The sequence below is a fragment of the Thunnus thynnus genome, chromosome 19 (assembly GCF_963924715.1).
Source record: "Thunnus thynnus chromosome 19, fThuThy2.1, whole genome shotgun sequence".
NCBI lineage: Eukaryota > Metazoa > Chordata > Actinopteri > Scombriformes > Scombridae > Thunnus > Thunnus thynnus.
In genome coordinates, this window is record NC_089535.1 from 1616161 (window position 1) to 1638665 (window position 22505).

The window sequence follows — 22505 nt, forward strand, 5'->3', positions numbered from 1 at the left end:
GAGCTAAAAGATATTATCTAAGAAGAACATCAATATTTTTCTACAATATTTTCATTTCAAAATCCTCCAGTCCTGCTTTTAAGTGCCAATAAATAACATTTTTTCTCCCATCAATGAGGTCACAATTAACATGTGAAGAGAAAGTCTTATATGAAGGATCGATCACAGAGGAGGAACTGTGGCCCTTAACTCCTTTAAATCCTTTAAAAGCCCAAACCTGGATGGAATACCAGCTGAATCCTATCAAACCTTTTATCTCCACATTAAAGCTCATATGTTGGCATGTTTTAATAGTGTATATATGGAAGGGAAACTATCAGGACCAACAAGAAGGGCTGATTTCACTCATTTTAAAACAGGAACACAATGGACAACATAAAGACCCAACAAATCTTAAAAACCAGAGGCCTGTTACATTACAGTGTTATGATGCAAAAATTCTGGCCAAATGTCTTTAAGGTATTCCTAAGGGTCATTCATCCAGATCAATCAGGATTCATGACAGGGAGAAGTATTAAAGATAACATTAGATAGATTTTTAGAAATAATAGAGTTTTATGATAGAGTACAAGGACCTGGTATAGTTTTTATTGCTAGTCTCCAAAAAGCCTTTGATGTTCTACGATTAGCATTAATGTACAAATGTCTGCACTGTTTCAATTTTGATCGATCCATAATTAATTGGATAAAAACACTTTATAGCAATTCAAAATGTAAAATAATTAATAATGGTAAACTCTCAGAAACAATATATTTGAAAAGAGGTTTGAAACAAGGCTGTCCACTATCCCCATACTTATTCATTTTATCTATTGAAAATTTAGGACAAAAAGTACGGACTAATCAACAAATAGGGTCTTTTCATAAATAATATAGAATCCAAAGTAACAATGTATGTGGATGACACGAATGATAAAATAATGCCGACGGTAAACTCAATACTGGTCTTAACTGAAGATTTGGATCAGTTTTCAAAGATATCAGGCTTGAAACCAAACTATGATAAATGCAGGTGTCTTCCCTGGAAAACAGACAATTACCTACATATTTCCTATCAGATGGACAATGGGACAACATTTTGGGTATATGTATCCCAGAAAAGCTGAGCAATATTACAAAAATAATTTTTGAAATTAAACTCCAAAAAATAGAAGAAATACCATCTCCCTGGACTGGAAAATCAATGACTCTCTATGAGAAAATAGCCGTAATAAATTCCTTAATAATACCAAAGGCATAGGGTCCTATCTTACACCTGGCGCAAAGCGGCGCCAAGCACAACGCAAGTGTCTTTGTTAGTTTGAGACCGATGCAGTTGTCATTTTCCTGTCCAGCCCCCATGTTGTTTAAAAAGCAAATGATCTTGCACCCATCAGAGCCACCCTTGTCATGTTGGTCTTAAAATGAATCAATAATAAGCTCCTTAGTCTTACTTATATTTACAATTAGGTGGTTTTCATCACACTATTTGACAAAACCATCCACATCCTGTTGGAGGTTATCAAACGAGCACGTTCATAAAAACATTAAATCCACTTTAAATGCTGTTGTAAGGAATGTAAATAAACTGAGTATAAAGTGTTTCACAATCATTTTTAAATGGAGAGGAAGCTCTAACAACACTGATGAATACACACGTTGAGCGTCTGTATGTCTGTATGTTTTAATATGGATAACTTCTTTGTTAGAAACGTCTTTCTGTCAGGTTTAAGTTGATACCTTTCACTGTTAAAACGTAGCGGTGCATCTATGGACTGGTCACTCTTCATGGACACATAGCTGGGGGTAGGAGAGTCTGGTCTCTGCTGATGAATCCTGAAACAACAAAAGACAAATTAAAGACAGTTTAAACCTGAAAAATGTTGAATTTTGACCAGAATGTCACTTGTTGAAATCTAAGAACCAGACAGATGATCTGTAAGAGAACGATGGAGGAGAGGTGTTTTCTTATTCACTCAGATTCAAAGTGTTGTCAGTTTCAGTCACATCTATCCACCCTTGTAGATGGAAGAATTGCCCAGCTGATCTACACAAATAGGGGGCAACATTTCACATCCCTTCCCCTTCCTCCACGGAGATAAATAACAAGATAACCATACTACATGTGTGTAACTATTCAGTACCAACTGAATAGTTACACACATGCTCCTAGGATAGGTGTCAGTCATAAAATGTCAGAGAACTCACTGATAGTAAAACAACTTTTTCTACCAAACAGCATCATCTTTTCATTAATTGCAGCCATTTTACAACACAGTAATCCAGTAGAGAACTAATTTATCGATATGATATTTCAATATCGATCCAGCTTACAATGATGTACTATGATGCCAAATGTCTCATGGTGCAACTCAGTGCAGTTCATTGGATCAGCTGATGTAACCAGCTGATGTCTCATCTGGCCAGTGTCTGCAACAGCAGCTGGCTGCTCTGACAATGTAGGTGCAACTTTCCAAACAGGCGTTATTTGGATAAACTGACCACATATTACTACCATATTACCACACATACTTTAAACAGTCCTGCAGCAAAAATCTCAACATCATTCAGCCTGGATCCACCATTACTGCTAGGGCTCAGGGCAGCTACTTCTTCTTCCTCTCATGTTGGACTGAGGGCAGACTGGACGCTACAGTGACTCATTATCACCCCTGTGGTACAAAGTGGTATTACGAGACTGTACAGGCCAGACAGGGCTGGAGCGAGCTGGTTAGCATGCTAACTTCAGTAGATATCTCTGTAACACAATACATATAGGTCTATGACATTACGTCAAAACTGGGATTTCTTCACACTCTGTTGATAAATTTAGTTAATTTCGAAACGTTTAAAACTAAAATTCTGACATATTCTCACACATTATACCTTCAAAAATAAGTAGCCTAAGTTATAAGAACTTAATTTTTTGCATTTCTTAGCCCTGAGGTAATGGTTGAAATAATCTGTGTGGCATAAAAATGCCATCTTAAAGAGGTTAAGTTAAAAAAAATTTCTTTTAAAAAGAACCTGTCCTTAAAGAATAACCGTTGGGCCCCTGGCACCTTTGTGCTGGGGCCCTAATGATATAGCTACTCTGGATGGCATTACCCTGGCCTCCAGCTCCACTGTAAGGAATCTGGAGTTATCTTTGATCAGGATATGTCCTTTAACTCCCACATAAAATAAATCTCAAGGACTGCCTTTTTTCACTTAGGTAATATTGTGAAAATCAGACACATCCTGTCCCTAAAAGATGCAGAAAAACTAGTTCACGCATTTGTTACTTCTAGGCTGAATTATTGCAATTCCTTATTATCAGGCTGCCCTAACAAGTCTCTAAAGACTCTCCAGCTGGTCCAGAATGCAGCTGCACGTGTTCTGACTAAAACTAGAAAAAGAGATCACATTTCTCCCATTTTAGCTTCACTGCATTGGCTTCCTGTAAAATCCAGAATAGAATTTAAAATCCTTCTCCTAACTTACAAAGCTCTTAATGGTCAGGCACCATCATATCTTAAAGAGCTCATAGTACCGTATTATCCCACTAGAACGCTGTACTCCCAGTATGCAGCTTACTGGTGGTTCCTACAGTCTTTAAAAGTAGAATGGGAGGCAGAGCCTTCAGCTATCAGGCTCCTCTCCTGTGGAACCATCTTCCAGATTCGGTCCGGGGTGCAGACACCCTCTCTATGTTTAAGAGTAGGCTTAAAACTTTCCCTTTTGATAAAGCTTATAGTTAGGGCCGACCAGGCTCGCCTTGGATCAGCCCTTAGTTATGCTGCTATAGGCCTAGACTGCTGGGGGACTTCCCATGATGCACTGAGCTCCTCTGTCCTCCTCCTCCTCTCCATCTGTATGTATTCATGTACCATTAATGCATGTTACTAACTTGGCTTCTTCCCCGGAGTTTTGTGCTTTCTCATCTCGCAGGAAACCTTCAGCTACAGACCGACTGCTGTCCAGCTTGATGCTGCTGCTATTATTATTATTATTAGTCATTAGTCATTATAAGGCATATTTCTATTATTATTATTGTTGTCGTTATTTTTATTAGCCCGGTTCTGCTTGAGGTTTCTTCCCGTTAAAGGGGAGTTTTTTTCTTGTTGATGTCACAAAGTGCTGCTCATGGGGGAATGTTGAGTCTCTGTAAATTAAAGAGTTCAGTCTAGACCTGGTCTATGTGAAAAGAGCCCTTGGTGCTATATAAATAAAACTGACTTGACTGATATTTCTCTAATAATGTCCTCTTGCTGTTACGCTGCTAAAGTCAACATTGTTTCTTGTGCTGCAATGATCCTGATTGGTTGCTGAGCTGATTGTTGACAAAACACATCATCAAGGTGAACAACGTCTTTTACCCTGCCATGCTGTGTGCAGTGGAAACATACTTGAACTGTGTCAGCATGACTCAACTACTCATAACGGATCATGGCATGACTCAGTATGACGACCACACAATGGAAAAACACTACAATTCTACAAAACACCTGCAGAGCAGACGGACAGACTCTCATGATCCCTCCCTCCAGGATCCTTGAAAGGGTAAACAGCTGGTCCACTGATCCAGAGTAGCATTTTAGTGTATGCAGTCTATAAAACTTGGTTTGTTCAATGGTTAAAATCCAGCCTTTGTTATTTTCTTTTTATGATATTTCATTTCATGTTAGAACATTCATGTATTTTCCGTGTATCTGATGCACAAACACAGAGGACGTGACATAGCTAGATGTGAAGTATCATGAATATTAGTGACCAATAATAGATGTGTTTTTATTATGTTTCCTGCCACCATGCAGGCTCACTTTGGTCTGGGTTACAATATTTATATTATATACTGGTTTGCTGTAAATTTCAGATGCTTTGTGTGTTCATTGTTTTAAACTTGGTGTGATGGTGCTACTGGATGATTAGTTATGTAGCTCGCTACCGTCTCTCAATTTCCTGTCTCTCCAGTTACAGGGCGTATGAATGAATTGATTATATCATTTAGTAAGTTACATTATTTCTTGTTTCTGTCACAGATCTGGTAGTGCAACATGCTTCAAATGAGAGGACGTCTCTGTAGTGTAGAGTTGTGTTTTGGAGTGTAGTTATCAATGAAAGCCTGTTTGTGAAGCACTGCCTACAGCCTGTTCAGAGTTACTTGTTAATGTTTTTGGTCGCTGTGTGTGTGTGTGTGTGTGTGTGTGTGTGTGTGTGTGTGTGTGTGTGTGTGTGCCTTGTTGTATTGTTACCTGTACCATATAACGTGGCTGTGGCTCAATCAACAATAAATCATCTTCTGATTAGGAATAAACCTGCATCCTGTGCGTGAACTGTCCATAGCTGAATATGCTGCTACGCTGCTTTGACATACAGCATGTTGGTATTTAAGTTTGTTGTCTGTTGTGTGTAAATGTTCTAAAACTGGTGTAAAATGTCTCTGGCCATTCAGATTAATACAAAAGTCATGAATGTTGCGCAGCATTTAATATGACATCATTATATAAACTTTCTCTCAGCCCCCCCAACTCTGACTGACTTCCAGCATCCCCAAATCCAGGACCAGGACAGAATCCCCATCACTTCACCTCAGTCTGAGTTTGAACGATCCGCCACCTTTCCAACATCCATCATAAACTTTCCAGGGAGGCTGAGCAGTGTGATACCTCAATATTTAGATCATATCCTCTGGATCCCCTTTTCTGTCAGCCAAGACAGCCCTACAATGTCCAGAAACTTCAGCATCTCAGAGTGTATCTGATCAACTCCTTGTTTTTAACTCCCCCTCAGTGACCTCCATCAGAGACATGGAGACATGTTCTCCTCATGCTCCTTCTGTGAGCACAGAATCTGCAGTGCTTCTGGTCTCCTGATACTGTCTGCTGCTTCAGCATCCCCTCATCAGTAAATGTTCAAAAGCCTGAACAATACAATGACATTATCTTGACTTACTCTCCATGTGTTTTGGAAAGAGGAGGTGGATCCATGGTCCTATTGTTCTCTACGGACACACAGCTGGGATCAGGAGATTCTGGTCTCTGCTGTGCAGGATTTCAGGAACAACTTCATCTACTTCCAACGTCTGTGGAGAAAAAAACAGTCTGAAGTCAAAACTCAAGCATCACTTTGTTGTTGTTGATGGTGGTTTATGATATTATTTTCTACAGTCTCTCTTGGAAGTAATCTATATTTTATAACAAATATATATTTTTTAATATATTTGTTGTTGTAAATGTTAATATTTTTATCATATTTTTATGTATTTATATTTTTGTGTAGACGTGTGGGATTATGTGACAGTTTTTGTGATTATTTCAGAACCTGATCATCATGATTGATAATTGCTTTTTAATGTCAAACAGCTAAGTTTGCTGAGAAACACATCTGCAACAATATAAAACATGAAAACATAAAAGTTGTTGATGGATCATCATTAACATTGAAAAGCAACACATTCACACATGACTATATGTCACCATCATTTCTCCTGCTGTTGGAGCAGTTATTGATCCTGAACACAAACTGTTAACAGATCTGATCTGAAGACAAACACAAGATATTCACACAAACACTTTCAACAACCGAGCGACTCATTAAACTAACAGTGAGAGCAGAGAGGAGTCATTGAACACTGAAAACTGTCAGTTATGACCTTACCATACGGAGAATAATATCTGCGACATGACGGTGAAGAAAACGAAAGTAAAAGAGGGGGGGGGGGGGGGCATTCAATAACCAATTTCTCCAGCAGACAGGAGGGTTTCTGTAAACTAATTTCTACACATAGAATCAGATTTATCTGTTTCTCTGCTCAGATGACCAACAAACCCTCAGATATAAACGAGTATGATAACTGACAGATTGACAGAAACCGTGTAGTGACGGATCTATCGAACGTCGTTCCGGAAGACGAGCGTTTCTCTTTTTATTTAGAAAACATGATAACGTATAGATGACCCTTTAATGTTTTATTAAACTGCAGCACTAAACACACATGTGGCTAAATATCAGAGATCCAGATGTGTCTGCATTAATAATGAACTGTTGCCTTCATTTTAATTGGTTTAACTAAGACGTGTCTGTTTTTCTGTTTCTGCAGCTAATTAATAATCAATGAATAGTATTGAACTGGTGCTCAGTGTCTTTGACCTGACAGTGAATCATCAGTCAGCCGTCGTGTAGAAACGTCAAATAAAGTTTTTATTTACTATTGTGATCATCTTGGAAATTAAACATTTAAAAGAGAAAAAGTTACAAACTGTCCAGAATATTTAAAATGTGCTCGTTATAAATAATCATATTGTAACATATGAGGTGTAAAAATCATGAAAATATAAAAGAACTCAATTTGTTCTTTATTGATCTACTAATTAATTTTCAATTAACTGATTAATCGTTTAGTCTATGAAATGTGAAAAACTGTCCATTAATATAAGAACATATTCAGATATCTTCAACCCATACATGTTTATGATATAAAGCAGAAAAAATCACCGATGCTATTAATCAATTATTAAAATATTTGATTATTTTTCTTTCGTTTGATTAATCGATTAATCCTTTACAATAAAAACTACAATAACATCAGTAATTCTTATTCATATTCCTCCGATGTTATCAGTTCCTTACTCAAAAAAAAAAAAAACTGGCAACAAAAGCCTCTTTCACACATAGTTCCCAGTAAATCACTGGGAAAACCTTTCTCACTGTTCACACGTGCAGCTGCAGTCAGTAACACGTCACGTCCAGCAGATGGCAGCATTGCAACACTTACAGATGCCCTCTAGACAGACCTGATCAAATATGGATCAATATTATGTTACTGTGTTTATTTCTCACCTCACATGTTTCCAGAAACATATTTTAGTGTTTCCTGTTTAGCTGAAGTATGAGAGAGTTTATGATGCGGCCGCCATGTTGAAAACAGACTCGCAAGTACGTCAGCCACGCGTCGGGTCTTGTGATTGGTTCGCTCGCTCCACGTGACGGCGTCTCTCATCAGACGGACGCAACCCTTTTACATATTTCCCTGAATATATTGATCCCTGCTCCCGTTCACACGTGACAACATGCAGGAAATGTTTTACTACTAATTAACATTTTAATAATGTTTTAAATCTGATCTTTTCAACTTGTTTTCTTGTCTTCAGACGCAGATTCTCGTCCAGCCGAGCAGAAGAACAACCTTCGGCTGCACGAAGCCGTCCGAGCTCTGTTCGCCTGCTCGCCTCTCTTCCGCACTCAGGTTTTAACCGTGGAGGCGTTTCCTGTACCGGACGTCTCCTGCGTCACCGAGACGACGAAGACGACGACGAACACGACCGATCCTGAAACTGCAGCCGCTCAGGAAACGCCCCCCTCCTCCTCCTCCCCGCCGCCGCGTCCCGGCAGCGCGACTCACTGTAGGAAAAGGTTGAAAGAAACTCCGCCGGGCAGGGAGAGGAAACGCAGGAAAAGTAGATCCTGATGTGGAAAATACGTTTTTTATTGATGGAAACTAGACGCCATCTTGTTTTTTAATCCGTCAGTTAATAAGTTAAAATAAACAGCGGAAGTTTATTGTTGTTTAAAATGTTTACTGATAAAGATCTTTTGTTTAAATAATGTGTTGCAGTCATTTTTTTTCAGTAATAATCTATAATTTATCTGGATTATTCAGTTTCTCAAAGACAGTTTACAATTGATCTGGAGCTGTTGTCATAGCAACACATCTTTAGACCAGAACCTGCTAAAGTTCCGGTTTATTCAGTCAGCTGAATGTTTAGAGTGAACGATTATATATGAAATAAATATACAGAATAACTTAAAATATTTCAATCAGATTGAATCACATCTGGTTTCCAAACTGTTGTTATGACAACTGAATGATTCTGCTTTCTACAATTATCTAGTTTGAATTATTTTAAACTAAACTGACTAAAGAATTTCACAAGAAAAGTTTATTTTTCAAAATAAGATTTGAGGAAAACAAACTTTATTTTGTGAAACAGAATTTTTTTTTTTTTTTTTATATTTTCTACCTGAATAATCCTCTTTCATCCCCTGTGAGGGTCCCGACCGTCCAGGCTTCAGAGAGACATGATTACATCCACCGTACTGAACTAAAACACATTTATATACGTAGATATTTAAAAAACAGAAGAGTCACAACGATTAGTCAATATACAGATAATTAATCTGCAAATATTCTGTTAATTACTCGTCATTTTTCAAGCAAAAATAACAAAAATTATCTCGTTCCAGCTTCTTAAATGTGAGAATTTTAAGTTTTTCATCAACGTTAATGACAGTTAATTGAATATCTAACTGTAGGCTCCAAAAAAAGGTAAATGGTGCGACTCAACACCCATTTATTCATGTTTTTTGATTTTTCTTTTCTTGTGTAAAACTGCAGGTGAATGAAAAACACCGACAGCTCAGAATCAGAGGTTTTAATTAACAAATAATAATAATTATTACAGTTTCAACACAGGAGACGAGTTTCACACATTGATCCACTAATCCAGATGTCTGACGCCGCAGATGTTGGGGTCCTTCATAAACTGCGGATGCTTGTGAGTCACCGACATGAAACCTGGACGGAGAAATAATTAAATTAATTATAATTATAATAATAATTATTATAATAATTATAATTAAGGAAAAAACAACTTATTGATCATTAACAGTCACTTCCTGCTCCACAGCTCCTTATAACTGTCGGAGTTTGTTAAGATTGTTTGAGAAGAGTTTGTAACTTCTTGTCGTCATGACAAACAGGAAGTTCACATGTCTGCATGTTCTTCTGATAAAAAAGAAAGACTCGACCCATGCTTTCTACCAGGTATAATGGACTTCTTCTCCTGGCTACAGCTGAACCAGACACTCAAGGTTGTGCAAAGATAATTAAAACTGCATGATGTGATTTTTCTGCTAAACACAACATGTTACCAGCTATAATAATGACTGGTGGTGTTCCTCAGGGATCTAATCTTGGTCCTTTATATTTTCTATTTATATTCTCACATGCAGATTGTTTGTCGGTGCTTTAAAAAACAGCTCAAATGTTACAAAAATGATTCATATGAGCTTTTATTGATCTGTAACTTCTGGTGTAAAGGTTTGGTTAAGTTAAGGCAACTAAAATCACTTGATTGACAAGATTTTTGACTACTTGTTTTCAACAGAACAAGCTTTAAACATATGAGCTTATAAAGTAGTTGTGGCTGAGATGTTAGCAAACATCTAGCAGACACAGAACAACATGATCATCAGTAAATAATGACTGGCGGGGTTCCTCAGGGATCTATTCTTGGTCCTTTATAGTTTCACTTCACCTGCTAACCTGTAACACTCGTGTCCTCTTGACTGAAACAACATGATAGAATGAAAATACCTTCAAAAACCTCACAAATGAGTAACAAAAATAAATCATATGAGCGTTTTCTGGCCTGACACCTCAATGTTCAGGTAAATAAAACTACTCAGTTAAAGCTTTATTTGTGGTTTTTCACCAGCAGAAACAAGCTGTAAACACAAACATCTGACTTATTATCAGCTTATGAAGTCGTTATGTGAACAAAAAGCAGTTACGGAGCAACATTATCATTCATGTGGAGTCGTGTTTCTGTCCAATATTCACTCTCTTTTAGCTTCTGTTTTTGTTCTCTACCAACTCCTGAGGGAAATATCTGGCTCTTTAGCTGCTAAATGCTCCACTATGTTCACCAGCTAGTCTCTAACTTTGTGTACGACGTTTATCAGAAAACCGCTGAGACTGAACCAGACAGGAAATCTGAAGCTAAAAGAGGCTAAAAGTCTCTGTAGAGCTGCAGGATTGATGATAAATCTCAGTGGGTTTTGTCACTATGAGCGACTCCTGTCACATTACACAGCTTCTGTTAATTAAACCTGCTCTACACGTCATTTAGATGAATGATATTAAGCAAACGTACCCATCGACTGAGCTTTCTTTATAGCTTTAGAGACTTCCTTCTGTTTTCTCCCACACAGGCCTGAAAACACAAGAATGAAACCAGTTTTTATTCTGTTTCACTAATTATCAAAACACTGCTGACAAGTACGGAGACCCGAAGTGATCAATATTAATCATCAATAAATAAATAGATACAAAATGTAAAACCATGAAACTGAAATAATCTAATAAATGTTTAAAACTACTGCTATGAAATAATTACACACTCATTCAGACTGAAGCATCAACCAATCACACGTCTGTTTCAGGTAATTATTTTCATTACTGATTAATTTACTCTTGATTAATTGATTAGTATAAATGATTATAAAATGGTTAAATAACATTAAATGTTTTGTTTTGTTTGACCAAAAAACAGAAATATTCAGTTTATAGTGAAACAAAACAGTTTAGAAGCTGGAATCAGGACATTTTTGGCTTTTTTAGTTGAAATTGTTTTGTTAAGAATTAATTATCAAAATTTACAAAAATTATTATTTTCTGCCAATTCACTTAATAATTAATTGACTGATTGTTTCAGCTCTAGCATATTTTAATTGACAAAAATGATTAATAACAGACAATAAACAACTGAAATAACTGAAATAACTGAAATAACAAACCCGAAAGAAAAAACAGAAAAACCTGCATTAAGTGTAATTAACAGTATCAACAGAACTGCAGTGATTAATGATTTATTTGATTGATTGTCAAAATAGTTGATTGATTTTCTTTCAATCAGCAAAACAATTAATCAACTAATCTTTGCAGCTCTGTTGACAGACAACATGAATGAAAACGGTTTAAAAATAAATAACTGATCTTGAAATAAACTTCTGTATTGAAATAAAACCTTTTGAATTATTTCACAGTTTCATGTTTATATTACATATTTTGTCTGTATTATTATTTCATAATGTCTCATTTAGCAGCAGGTTAGAATGAAAACACAAGATGATTCAGTTTAAAGTTGTTTATTGTCGTCTAGCTGCTCACCTGTGATGTGTCGGCCGTATATTCTGCCCGTATGAGGTGAGATGAACTGAGACAGCAGCTGTAAGGAAGATAGAAGACAGTTTACAGTAAATATATTGATTAATTAGTTTTTATAACCAACGATGACACATACAGGAGACACAGGTGTGGGAGAAATACTCATTTACCTTCTTATATCAGTCACAACACCTGATTAGTTTCTCCACTAATCATTTTGTTTATAAAATGTCAGAAAATCCTGAAAAATGCTCGTTATAACGTCTTTAAAGTCCAAAGTGACGTCTTCAAATGTCTTGTTTTGTCTGATCAACAGTCCAACGACAAAGAGAAGCTTCAAATCTTCACATTCAAGGATCTGAAAGCAGTGAATATTTGGCTTTTTTGCTTTTAAAAAATGATTTGATTGTCATTAATAGCTGCTGATTATTTTTTTAGTCGACAGGCTAATCAATTAATCGTTGCAGCTCTAATTGATCCACAGGATGACAGCAAACTCTACACCAGCGTCTCTGTTTGATCTGATGATCTGAGACATGAATGTGAGACATTCACAGGTCAGTGACGGGATCGATCAAAGGATGAAACAGATTTCTGTTATCAGGAAAAGAGAAAACCTCACGTCAGTGAACATTAACTTCACATCTGTGGCTACGAATCTGGAGGAAACTCAGTAATCTGACAGTAGTTTCAATTCTGAAGCTCACTTAAAAAGGACAATTTAATTTTAATGGTCTAGTCTTAAAACTTAGAATGTGTCTTAAAACAACAGTCTGACTGATTGAAAGTGATCAGTTTTTAATGATACAGATCTTACTGAACAAATTAACAATAATCAAAGCTCTGCAGTAAAACCACTTGTGTGTTTTGACTGTTTGATCACTGCTTTAATTCAACCACACAAGTGCAATTTGGAGAGTTTACCAGCAGATGTCTTCTTCAGCTTCTCTTTGTCAAACGTGATAATAAATATCTATAAGTTCTTGACTGTTGATCAAACAAAACAAGACGTCACCTTCGACTCTGAGAAACTTTTATTATTTTTCATTATTTTCTGACATTTTACAGATCAAACGATGAATTGAGGAAATACTCGGAAGAATAATCGATGATGAAAATAATCGTTAGTTGCATCTCTACTTTACTCACCTGAATATTTTTGAAGTCCACTGTGACGCTGCAGAGGATGCATCCTTTCTGTGGTTCTTTGTACGGGTTTTCAATCTTTACAAGCTAAAAGATGAAGAGAAAATAATATTGTATTATTGCGTTAAACCTGTTAATACTGATATATTTCTGTGATCATAAATATTATCATTAATAGCATACAATACCCACCACGTCATCTTTCTGTTGTCCTACATTTGAAGAGGTCAAACTTCTTAAACCTGCAGAGAAAATTATAATCATAACATCTGCTGGCTAATGTTAGCATTAGCATTTGCATCACAATCCGTAGTTTAACGGAAAACACTGAATTTAATTTATAAAAACAATCTTTTACACTTAATAACCTCTGTAATATGTTTACAGTGATGTTAAACTGTCTTACTTGTGTTTCCATGTTGGGAAAAAACAGCTTTTATCCGCTGAAACCGTCTCAAGGCGAGCATTGTGACCTCACACAGGACAGGAAGCGGTCCGACACGAGTTCCGGTCTCTCACTGGGTGTATTAGTTCCTACCACTTCTAAAGTGGTTTTCTAATTGCAGCAAAATTACGTGGGCAGTGCAGCTTTATTTGTGAACATTAAAATAACATGCAGCGTGTGTTTTTTACACTTTAGATATTAAATTTCTGATACAAACGCGAGTGTAATGTTTTTCGGAAAAGATTAGCCGTAACTCTCTTCAAAGGTTAAAAAGACAAGATAGAAATCCCCCCATAATGAACCAAAGTGTGATACATCGAGCTAACATTACATAAATTAACAAAACATATTGTTTTTACAGCATTGTATTTGTGTCATTAAGTAATGTATATGACTCACCACAAAGTCTGTATTTATCTGAGTATTTTAAGTTAGTTAAAAGCCAAATTAGCATGCTAAGCAACGTCTGTTATGCGGTATAAGTAAAATAAGCTACAAATTCGTAGAAAACTCCGCCAGTTACATAAAGCTTGCTGTCCGGTAACTATCGTATTTATTTAGGTAACTTATCGGGAGTTTATTGTAGCTAAACTAATGACGGAAAGGAAGCAGTCGAGGTATTAAAACGGTTAGCTGTCAGTTAGCTAGTTGAGCAGTAAACCGGAAACGGAAATGATGTTGGGATTTCTCTCTTGCTCGGACGTTGATATAACAGGCTCGTTCAGTCAATGGATATGAGCCCCTTCACGATCACCACACAATGCATACTAGTTAGATTCTTTTTAAATTATTTCTTTATTTTAGAGAACACGTGTACAATAACAGCATGTACACAAACAACTGTCCATACCAGGTGCACATATACAAAGTTATAAAAAATATTTTGAAAAAGTAATACAAATTCAAAATAATGTATCATCGGTCAACAAGAAATTTGTCAAAAACAGAATTAGTTTTAATTGCCTTCTTATTCTTAAGGACTCTTATCGTGGAACCATATTGATGCGTTCTTGATAAAAATGTCCCCAAATTTGGTTTGAAGTCCACTCATCTCTTCTTCTTATAAAATTAACTGCACAAAAAAAATAATTTTTTTCCCTTCTTGCTACCTTCAAAACATAAAAATGTCTTTATCCTTGAATTGGATTGCTTGCAGAGTTTCCTTCTTATATAATGCTGAACATTAACCCAAAATATTCTAGTAAACATATAGTGATGCAACAAATGACACATTGTTTCCTCTTCTAGTCCACAGAAATTTCAAAATATTCAATATTAATTCTAAATCTTTCTAATGTCTTTTTTGCTGAATATATTCGATGCAAAAGGAAACTTCTTTAACTTTGTTATTAAGACAAAATTTGTCCCCAACTAACCATTTTCTGCCAATTAATTTCTACATAATTGTTAGTAATTGTTTACAATTAGTTCATCATTTCACTTTGAAAGTATTATTTAATCTTTCAAAACGTAGTACCTCCAGACCACCATTTCTTTTTATGTTGCATAAGATGTCATTTCTTAATAATGACATTTGTTCCTTCAAATTAAATTAAATTAAATCTTATCTATGTTTTGTATATTTCAGTAGGTTTTCCAATGTTAAGGACACACAGACAGATCTGGATTTTCCTTCAGCTTTAGACAGAAAAACTCTTGCCGGTTGGATTTGTGTTTGACTTGATCCCAACTTGCTCTGACATCAAGCACACGTGGGCAACAACAACCTGATGAGATCAGGTTGGCCGCAGTTGTTCTCCACTGACTGCAAGGATCAGGGCATGATGGGAGAATGGATGTCACCTGATCAAAGAGCTGATTGGTTCAGGAGTTTGATCAACAACATGACGTTTTATCTTCATTTTGGATTTCAGTTGTCTGATCTTCTACTAAGAATTCAAATGTGTTGATGACAACTTTTATCATCCAAAGAGACAGAAAACATTCAATAACCAAAAATTACAACAGACACAATATGAAGATTACATCATTATTTAATTCTTGATGTGAATATTTGACAGATAAATGATATAATGTCTATTTCTGCTTACAATTAGAGTTGGTTTGATTTGTGTTTTACTTTATTTGTTTGTGCATCATAAAATAGTGTTTTTATACAATATTGAAACATTTGATATGTACACAGAGACATTCACATGTAGGTAACAAACACACTTTTACCTGCATAAACTCAACTATTCATTCATTTAAAGTAAATAAACATCTGTGCAGGAGAGATAAGAAGATAAAAGCTTATACAAAGATCTCTCCCAAAAACTAAATTACATAGAAAAAAATAATAATTTCATTTTATTAGAATTTCTTTCTTTCATCAATGAGATGTGAATGAGTTTGATTAGTGTGACATCAGCTGATTACAGTCGGCATGTTGACCAGCAGGTAGTGATCCGCTTGCTGCAACAGTTACATTTCTATGTAAAATAATTTAATAGTCTAATATTGGAGATTACAGAATAAATGTTGTTTTGATTATTGATTATAGGTCATTTTAACAGTTTATATTCTATCATACAGATCAGCATTAAAACAATGTTAGTGATTGATCAGCTGAGCTTGAGTAGATTGATCTGATAACATTTTATTAAATCAGGATCAGATCTAACAGGATGTAAATATTTCTGTGACTTCCTGTAGATTCTTTGAAAGCTGCTGGAAACTGTCTGACTTGACTGCAGCTTTTTGTCACTTCCTGCTGATGCTGCCGCCTGATCCCTCCACTTTACAAGAAAGGAGCAGTTCATCTGAAACAAGCCTACTGATCAGCTTTCCAATAAGGAGGCGTGTCGGTCGGTAAAAGACGTGAAGGCTCTTGTGTATCTTCACTCATGGCTCCTCAGAGCAGGAATAAGAGCTTTGGGACGACCTGCAAGATGGCGGAGCAGAACGACTTCCAGTTCAAGTGAGGATCGAGGAACCTCAGGTTTCTGTAATCCTCTACTGTGATACAGAAACCAGGTTTCTGGTTTACATGACAGGACAGAAATCAGCTGAGTGCAGAGAGTCGACTGTAAACTGGTTACTGAAGTGCAGCTGAACACACTGATGAGGAGTTTTGATCTGATGAAGCTGAGAGCAGAAAAGAGGCTGAACTATGAGAGTGATTGATGTGAGAATCCATCACAAGAAAACCAACAGCTGCTGTCACTATAAGATAAACTCTGGCTTTACTTTCACTGAAGTGGATCAACAAATGATAATTAAACATTAAACTAAATGAACAGTTATATATCACAGAGGAGGCGGTTTCCCAGAATCACACAATTTAAAATTTAAAAGACGATTATGTGTCTTTGAAAAAAAAAATTAAGATTATCAACATCACACTTAATAAGATTAAAATGAAATAATGTTTGTGATGTTTAAACATTTATATGAACAGTGTAGAGCTTGTTGTCTACACAGCTGTCTGATGTTGTTCATCTTCATCACTTTATCTTTAACTGCTGTTAGTTTACCAAACATGTATCGCAGCCCTGCTTTGTTTTTTTCATCCATTCGTTTTTTCATCTCCTCCAGTTTCTTGACCTTCTCTGTGGCTCTGATCTCCTTCATCTTCTCAATCAGGAAGTCCAAGTGGACATGAGTGGACAATGAATTAACATTCAGAGCGATCTGCTCTAGTTGCTCCACATGTTGGTAGGCCTCTGCAAGCAGCTGAATCTTCTCTGCTTTCAGTTTTTCCATCTCTGTTTGAAGATTTTCCAGAAGGCTCTTCTTCTGTTCACGATCTACCTTATTCTTTTCATATTTGTGTTTCACATCTTGTAGGGTCTTCTTAACTCTCCTGGTCTTGTTCACATAGATCCAGTTTTCTTTCACATGCTTTGTTGCAGGACACTTCCCTGTACAAACAGTACAGCAACCATCTTTCATGACCTCACAGTGTTTTGGACTCCAGGCCATTGTGCATCCAGGAAAGTGACAGTTCTCTTCACAGATGTAACAGGTGACAGCTCCTGTATAAAAAAACAACCCCCACATCCCTCCATCAATAGACTTTTTCTCTTTGTAGACCTCATCAACTTCTACAGTGAACTCTTCATTCTTCTTCATCTCTTGTTCATGTTTCTTCAGAGCTTCTTCAGTCTGTTGGATCTCGTTCTGTTTTAGTTCAATCAGCTGGATTCTGTCTTGCAGGTTGTGGATGCAGGCTGTTATTCTGATGCGTGCTTTCAACACTTCAAGTGTTGTTATCAGCTGTTGAGGTTTAGATTTTTCCAGGAAGTCTGTGAATCGTTTCATTCCTCTCTCTGTTACCCTCCATGTGTTCTCTAAATCAACCTTTGTTTCCTCTGTTCTCTGTGTGGTCTGACGGTTATTAAACAGGAAGTGAACGGGCTGATTCTTCTCATTTTTGGCACATTTAATGTTTGCAGCTTCAAGAGCTTTCAGAGCATTTTCAGGGGTTAGTCCATCTGAGTGTGTGATGAGAGCGACGATGTTCTTCTCAATGTCTTTTCCAAACAGAGACGTCACTGAATCAAAGATGTACTTCAGTCGGTCACTCAGTCGATTCACACTCACCTGCAGCACCAGACCCACTACATTAATTTCATGAACTCCATCTTCTGAACGGAACAAGTCAAATAATCTTTGACTGATGATCACATCACGTTCATTCCCTTCTGTGCTTCCGTATCCAGGAGTATCGATGATGGTCAGAGAGAAGGGCAGAGTTTTATCTTCAAAACCAAAGATTTCGTACACGATCACATCTGATGTCTGACTCTTTGACTGACATCTTCTCTTCTTCTCTTCTACGATCTCAAACCAGATGTTGTCCTCAAACTTCACTCCCATGGTGTAGTTGACCAGAGTGTTGATCAGAGTAGATTTTCCTGTTCCTGTTTCACCTACAAGTAAGATGGTTTTGTTTTTCTTGTTCAGGTTTTTCTCACCAACAGTTTTTCTTGTCAGAGTTCCAAACTTCTCTTCCTTTGTTCTCAGCTGGTAGACATCAGGAGATCCTGAAGAGATCTGAAGACTTTTGGAGATGATTTCCTCATAAGTCCTGTAGAAAAAGCAGAGATTCAATCAACTTGTTATTTTCTCATCAAACCGACAAATTAAATTTCTAATCATATACATGCCTACAGTTCTGGCTGGTTTCATAAATGAATAATAGTTCGGTGGAGTATAAATACTGCAGCTGTGACATCTGTGATTGTACAATATGAATAAGGAAATAAATCTGCACAGCTTCTAGCTGCTGCCAGCAGCAGGATCAGAACCTTGGAGAGCTGATCAAGTCCTGATAACTGTGTTAATGATTCTTTACATGATTCATATTAATGATTTAATTTTTGAACAATATTTAACAAATATTCTCATTTTGGAGAGTACAGTGATCAGGTTTCCATACTTTCAGCAATTAAAACCCTGCTGATTTGACCTGTTACTCCATGACTGAACAAAACGATTTTAAAGAAACCAAAGCTGTAATTAAAAAAACCAAATGAAGATAAATTCACAACAAATTAATGAACAGGATCTTAAACTGGTGGTCTGGGACCACTGAGGGTTCAGGAGCAGCAGTGTGCTCGTTATGGATCGTGCGCTTTCACTTTGCACATCCATTTCCTCTGCAGAGAAGCTTCAGTCTCACTACTTGGCAAATGTGCCATCATAACAGCAATCCACCAAGGTGCAAGTACACCTGGCTCTTAAAGGGAATGGGAGACGACGCTGTGTAGCGTTATTGCATGTGACGCTGAAAACACACCCATGATTAATTAGGAGACTATGGACAACCCCTTTGAACTGTGCACCTGGCACATCGACCATTTTTCCGCCGTTAAAATAGCAAAAGTGGGTTTTGACACACCCTAAATGCACCTCCGCCATGTATCTCAGACCGTGCACTTTAGATCGGTAAAATACAACCCTTTGTCTGTTTGACTCCTTTTTGGCTAAAATATCTGAAATGTTTGCAATCAAAAGTTTTAATATAGGTAATAACTTTCTTTGTCAGAAACACCTTTCTGTCAGGTTTAAGTTGATACCTTTCACTGTTAAAACGTATCGGTGGATCTATGGACTGGTCACTACTCATGGACACACAGCTGGGGGCAGGAGAGGCTGGTCTCTGCTGATGGATCCTGAAACAACAAAAGACAAATTAAAGACAGTTTAAACCTGAAAAATGTTGAATTTTGACCAGAAAGTAACTTGTTGAAATCTAAGAACCAGACAGATCATCTGTAAGAGAACAATGGAGGAGAGGTGTTTTCTTATTCACTCAGATTCAAAGTATTGTCAGTTTCAGTCTCATCTATTCCTCCTTGTAGACGGAAGAATTGTCCAGCTGATCTACACAAATAGGGGGCAACATTTCACATCCCTTCCCCTTCCTCCACGTAGATAAATTACAACATAACTCTGAGTAACAACTGAATAGTTACACACATGCTCCTAGGATAGGTGTCAGTCATAACATGTCAGAGAACTCACTGATAGTAAAACAACTTTTTCTACCAAACACCATCATCTTTCATTAATTGCTGCCATTTTACAACACAGTAATCCAGAACAGAACTAATTTATTGATATGATATTTCAATATCAATCCAGCTTACAATGATGTGCTACGATGCCAAATGGCTCATGGTGCAACTCAGTGCAGTTCATCGGATCAGCTGATATAACCAGCTGATGTCTCACCTGGCCAGTGTCTGCAGCAGCAGCTGGCTGCTCTGACAATGTAGGTGCAACTTTCCAAACAGGTGTTATTTGGATAAACTGACCACATATTACTACCATATTACCACACATACTTTAAACAGTCCTACAGTGACAATCTCAACAGCATTCAGCCTGGATCCACCATTACTGCTAGGGCTCAGGGCAGCTACTTCTTCTTCCTCTCATGTTGGACTGAGAGCAGACTGGACGCTACAGTGACTCACTATCGCCCCTGTGGTCCAAAGTGGTATTACAAGATCGTACAGGCCAGACAGGGCTGGAGCTAGCTGGTTAGCATGCTAACTTCAGTAGATATCTCTGTTACATAGTACATAGGTCTATGACATTACGTCAAAACTGTGATTTCTTCACATTCTGATAAATTTAGTTAATTTCAGAATGTTTAAAACTAAAATTCTCAGATATTCTTACACATTATATCTTTAAAAAATAAGTAGCCTAAGTTATAAGAACTTAATTTTTTCCATTTCTTAGCCCTGAGGTAATGGTTGAAATAATCTGTGTGGCATAAAAATGTCATTTTAAAGAGGTTAAATTAAAAAAAAGAGCCTATCCTTAAAGAATAACCGTTGGGCCCCTGGCACCTTCATGCTGGGGCCCTAATGATATAGCTACTCTGGATGGCATTATCCTGGCCTCCAGCTCCACTGTAAGGAATCTGGAGTTATCTTTGATCAGGATATGTCGTTTAACTCCCACATAAAATAAATCTCAAGGACTGCCTTTTTTCACTTATGTAATATTGTAAAAATCAGACACATCCTGTCCCTAAAAGATGCAGAAAAACTAGTTCACACATTTGTTACTTCTAGGCTGGATTATTGCAATTCCTTATTATCAGGCTGCTCTAACAAGTCTCTAAAGACTCTCCAGCTGGTCCAGAACGCAGCTGCATGTGTTCTGACTAAAACTAGAAAAAGAGATCACATTCTCCCATTTTAGCTTCACTACATTGGCTTCCTGTAAAATCCAGAATAGAATTTAAAATCCTTCTCCTGACTTACAAAGCTCTTAATGGTCAGACACCGTCATATCTTGAAGAGCTCATAATACCGTATTACCCCACTAGAACGCTGTACTCCCAGTATGCAGCTTACTGGTGGTTCCTACAGTCTTTAAAAGTAGAATGGGAGGCAGAGCCTTCAGCTATCAGGCTCCTCTCCTGTGGAACCATCTTCCAGATTCGGTCCGGGGTGCAGACACCCTCTCTATGTTTAAGAGTAGGCTGAAAACTTAACTATAAGCTTTTTGATAAAGCTTATAGTTAGGGCCGACCAGGCTCGCCTTGGATCAGCCCTTAGTTATGCTGCTATAGGCCTAGACTGCTGGGGGACTTCCCATGATGCACTGAGCTCCTCTCTCCTCCTCCTCCTCTCCATCTGTATGTATTCATGTACCATTAATGCATGTCACTAACTTGGCTTCTTCCCCGGAGTTTTGTGCTTTCTCGTCTCGCAGGAAACCTTCAGCTACAGACCGACTGCTGTCCAGCTTGATGCCCACTGCTGCTGCTATTATTATTATTAGTCATTAGTCATTATTAGGCATATTTCTATTATTATTATTGTTGTTATTTTTATGAGCCCGGTTCTGCTTGAGGTTTCTTCCCGTTAAAGGGGGGTTTTTTTCTTGTTGATGTCATCAAGTGCTACTCATGGAGGAAATGTTGAGTCTCTGTAAATTAAAGAGTTCAGTCTAGACCTGCTCTATGTGAAAAGAGCCCTTGGTGCTATATAAATAAAACTGACTTGACTAATATTTCTCTAATAATGTCCTCTTGCTGTTAAGCTGCTAAAGTCAACATGAAAAAATCCTAAAAATTAAAAACATTGATCTGGGTTGTCTTCAATGACTGCACTGTGCTCACAACAATATGCTTGACAAACAGCATGTAGCTGGAGGCCTTTTTTGTCTGAGTTGTGCTGCTGTGATCCTGATTGGTAGCTGAGCTGATTGCTGACAAAACACATCATCAAGGTGAACAACGTCTTTTACCCTGCCATGCTGTGTGCAGAGGAAACATACTGGAACTGTGCCAGCAGGACTCGACTACTCGTAGCTGATCATGGCCTGACTCAGTATGACGATCACACAATGTAAAAACACTACAATTCTACAAAACACATGTAGAGCAGAAGGACAGACACCCATGATCCCTCCCTCCAGGATCCTTGAAAGGGTAAACAGCTGGTCCACTGATCCAGAGTAGCATTTTAGCGTATGCAGTCTATAAAACTTGGTTTGTTCGATGGTTAAAATCCAGCCTTTGTTATTTTCTTTTTA

General features: G+C 37.3%; 3 protein-coding genes across 3 annotated transcripts in view; 1 reads left to right on the forward strand and 2 right to left on the reverse strand.

The window, feature by feature from the left end:
* Nucleotides 1-22505, forward strand: part of LOC137170628 (uncharacterized) — a 456230-nt gene that overhangs the window by 71931 nt on the left and 361794 nt on the right. The gene's annotated exons all lie outside the window — the stretch shown is intronic.
* The window catches only part of LOC137170627 (uncharacterized), a 139985-nt gene that overhangs the window by 33649 nt on the left and 83831 nt on the right, over nucleotides 1-22505 (reverse strand). The window contains exons 4-5 of the mRNA XM_067574135.1: nucleotides 19523-19618; nucleotides 1720-1815 (exon numbers count right to left, since the gene is read on the reverse strand). Coding sequence (XP_067430236.1) covers nucleotides 1720-1815; nucleotides 19523-19618 — 192 coding nt within the window. The remainder of the gene's footprint in view (nucleotides 1-1719; nucleotides 1816-19522; nucleotides 19619-22505) is intronic.
* Nucleotides 9378-13613, reverse strand: LOC137171000 (small ribosomal subunit protein bS18m-like). Its single transcript, XM_067574709.1, has 6 exons — nucleotides 13461-13613; nucleotides 13247-13296; nucleotides 13058-13141; nucleotides 11912-11969; nucleotides 10896-10955; nucleotides 9378-9535 (listed from the first exon to the last, which is right to left on the reverse strand). Exons 1-6 carry the CDS (start codon nucleotides 13519-13521, stop codon nucleotides 9459-9461), a joined length of 390 nt encoding a protein of 129 aa, XP_067430810.1. The 5' UTR covers nucleotides 13522-13613; the 3' UTR covers nucleotides 9378-9458.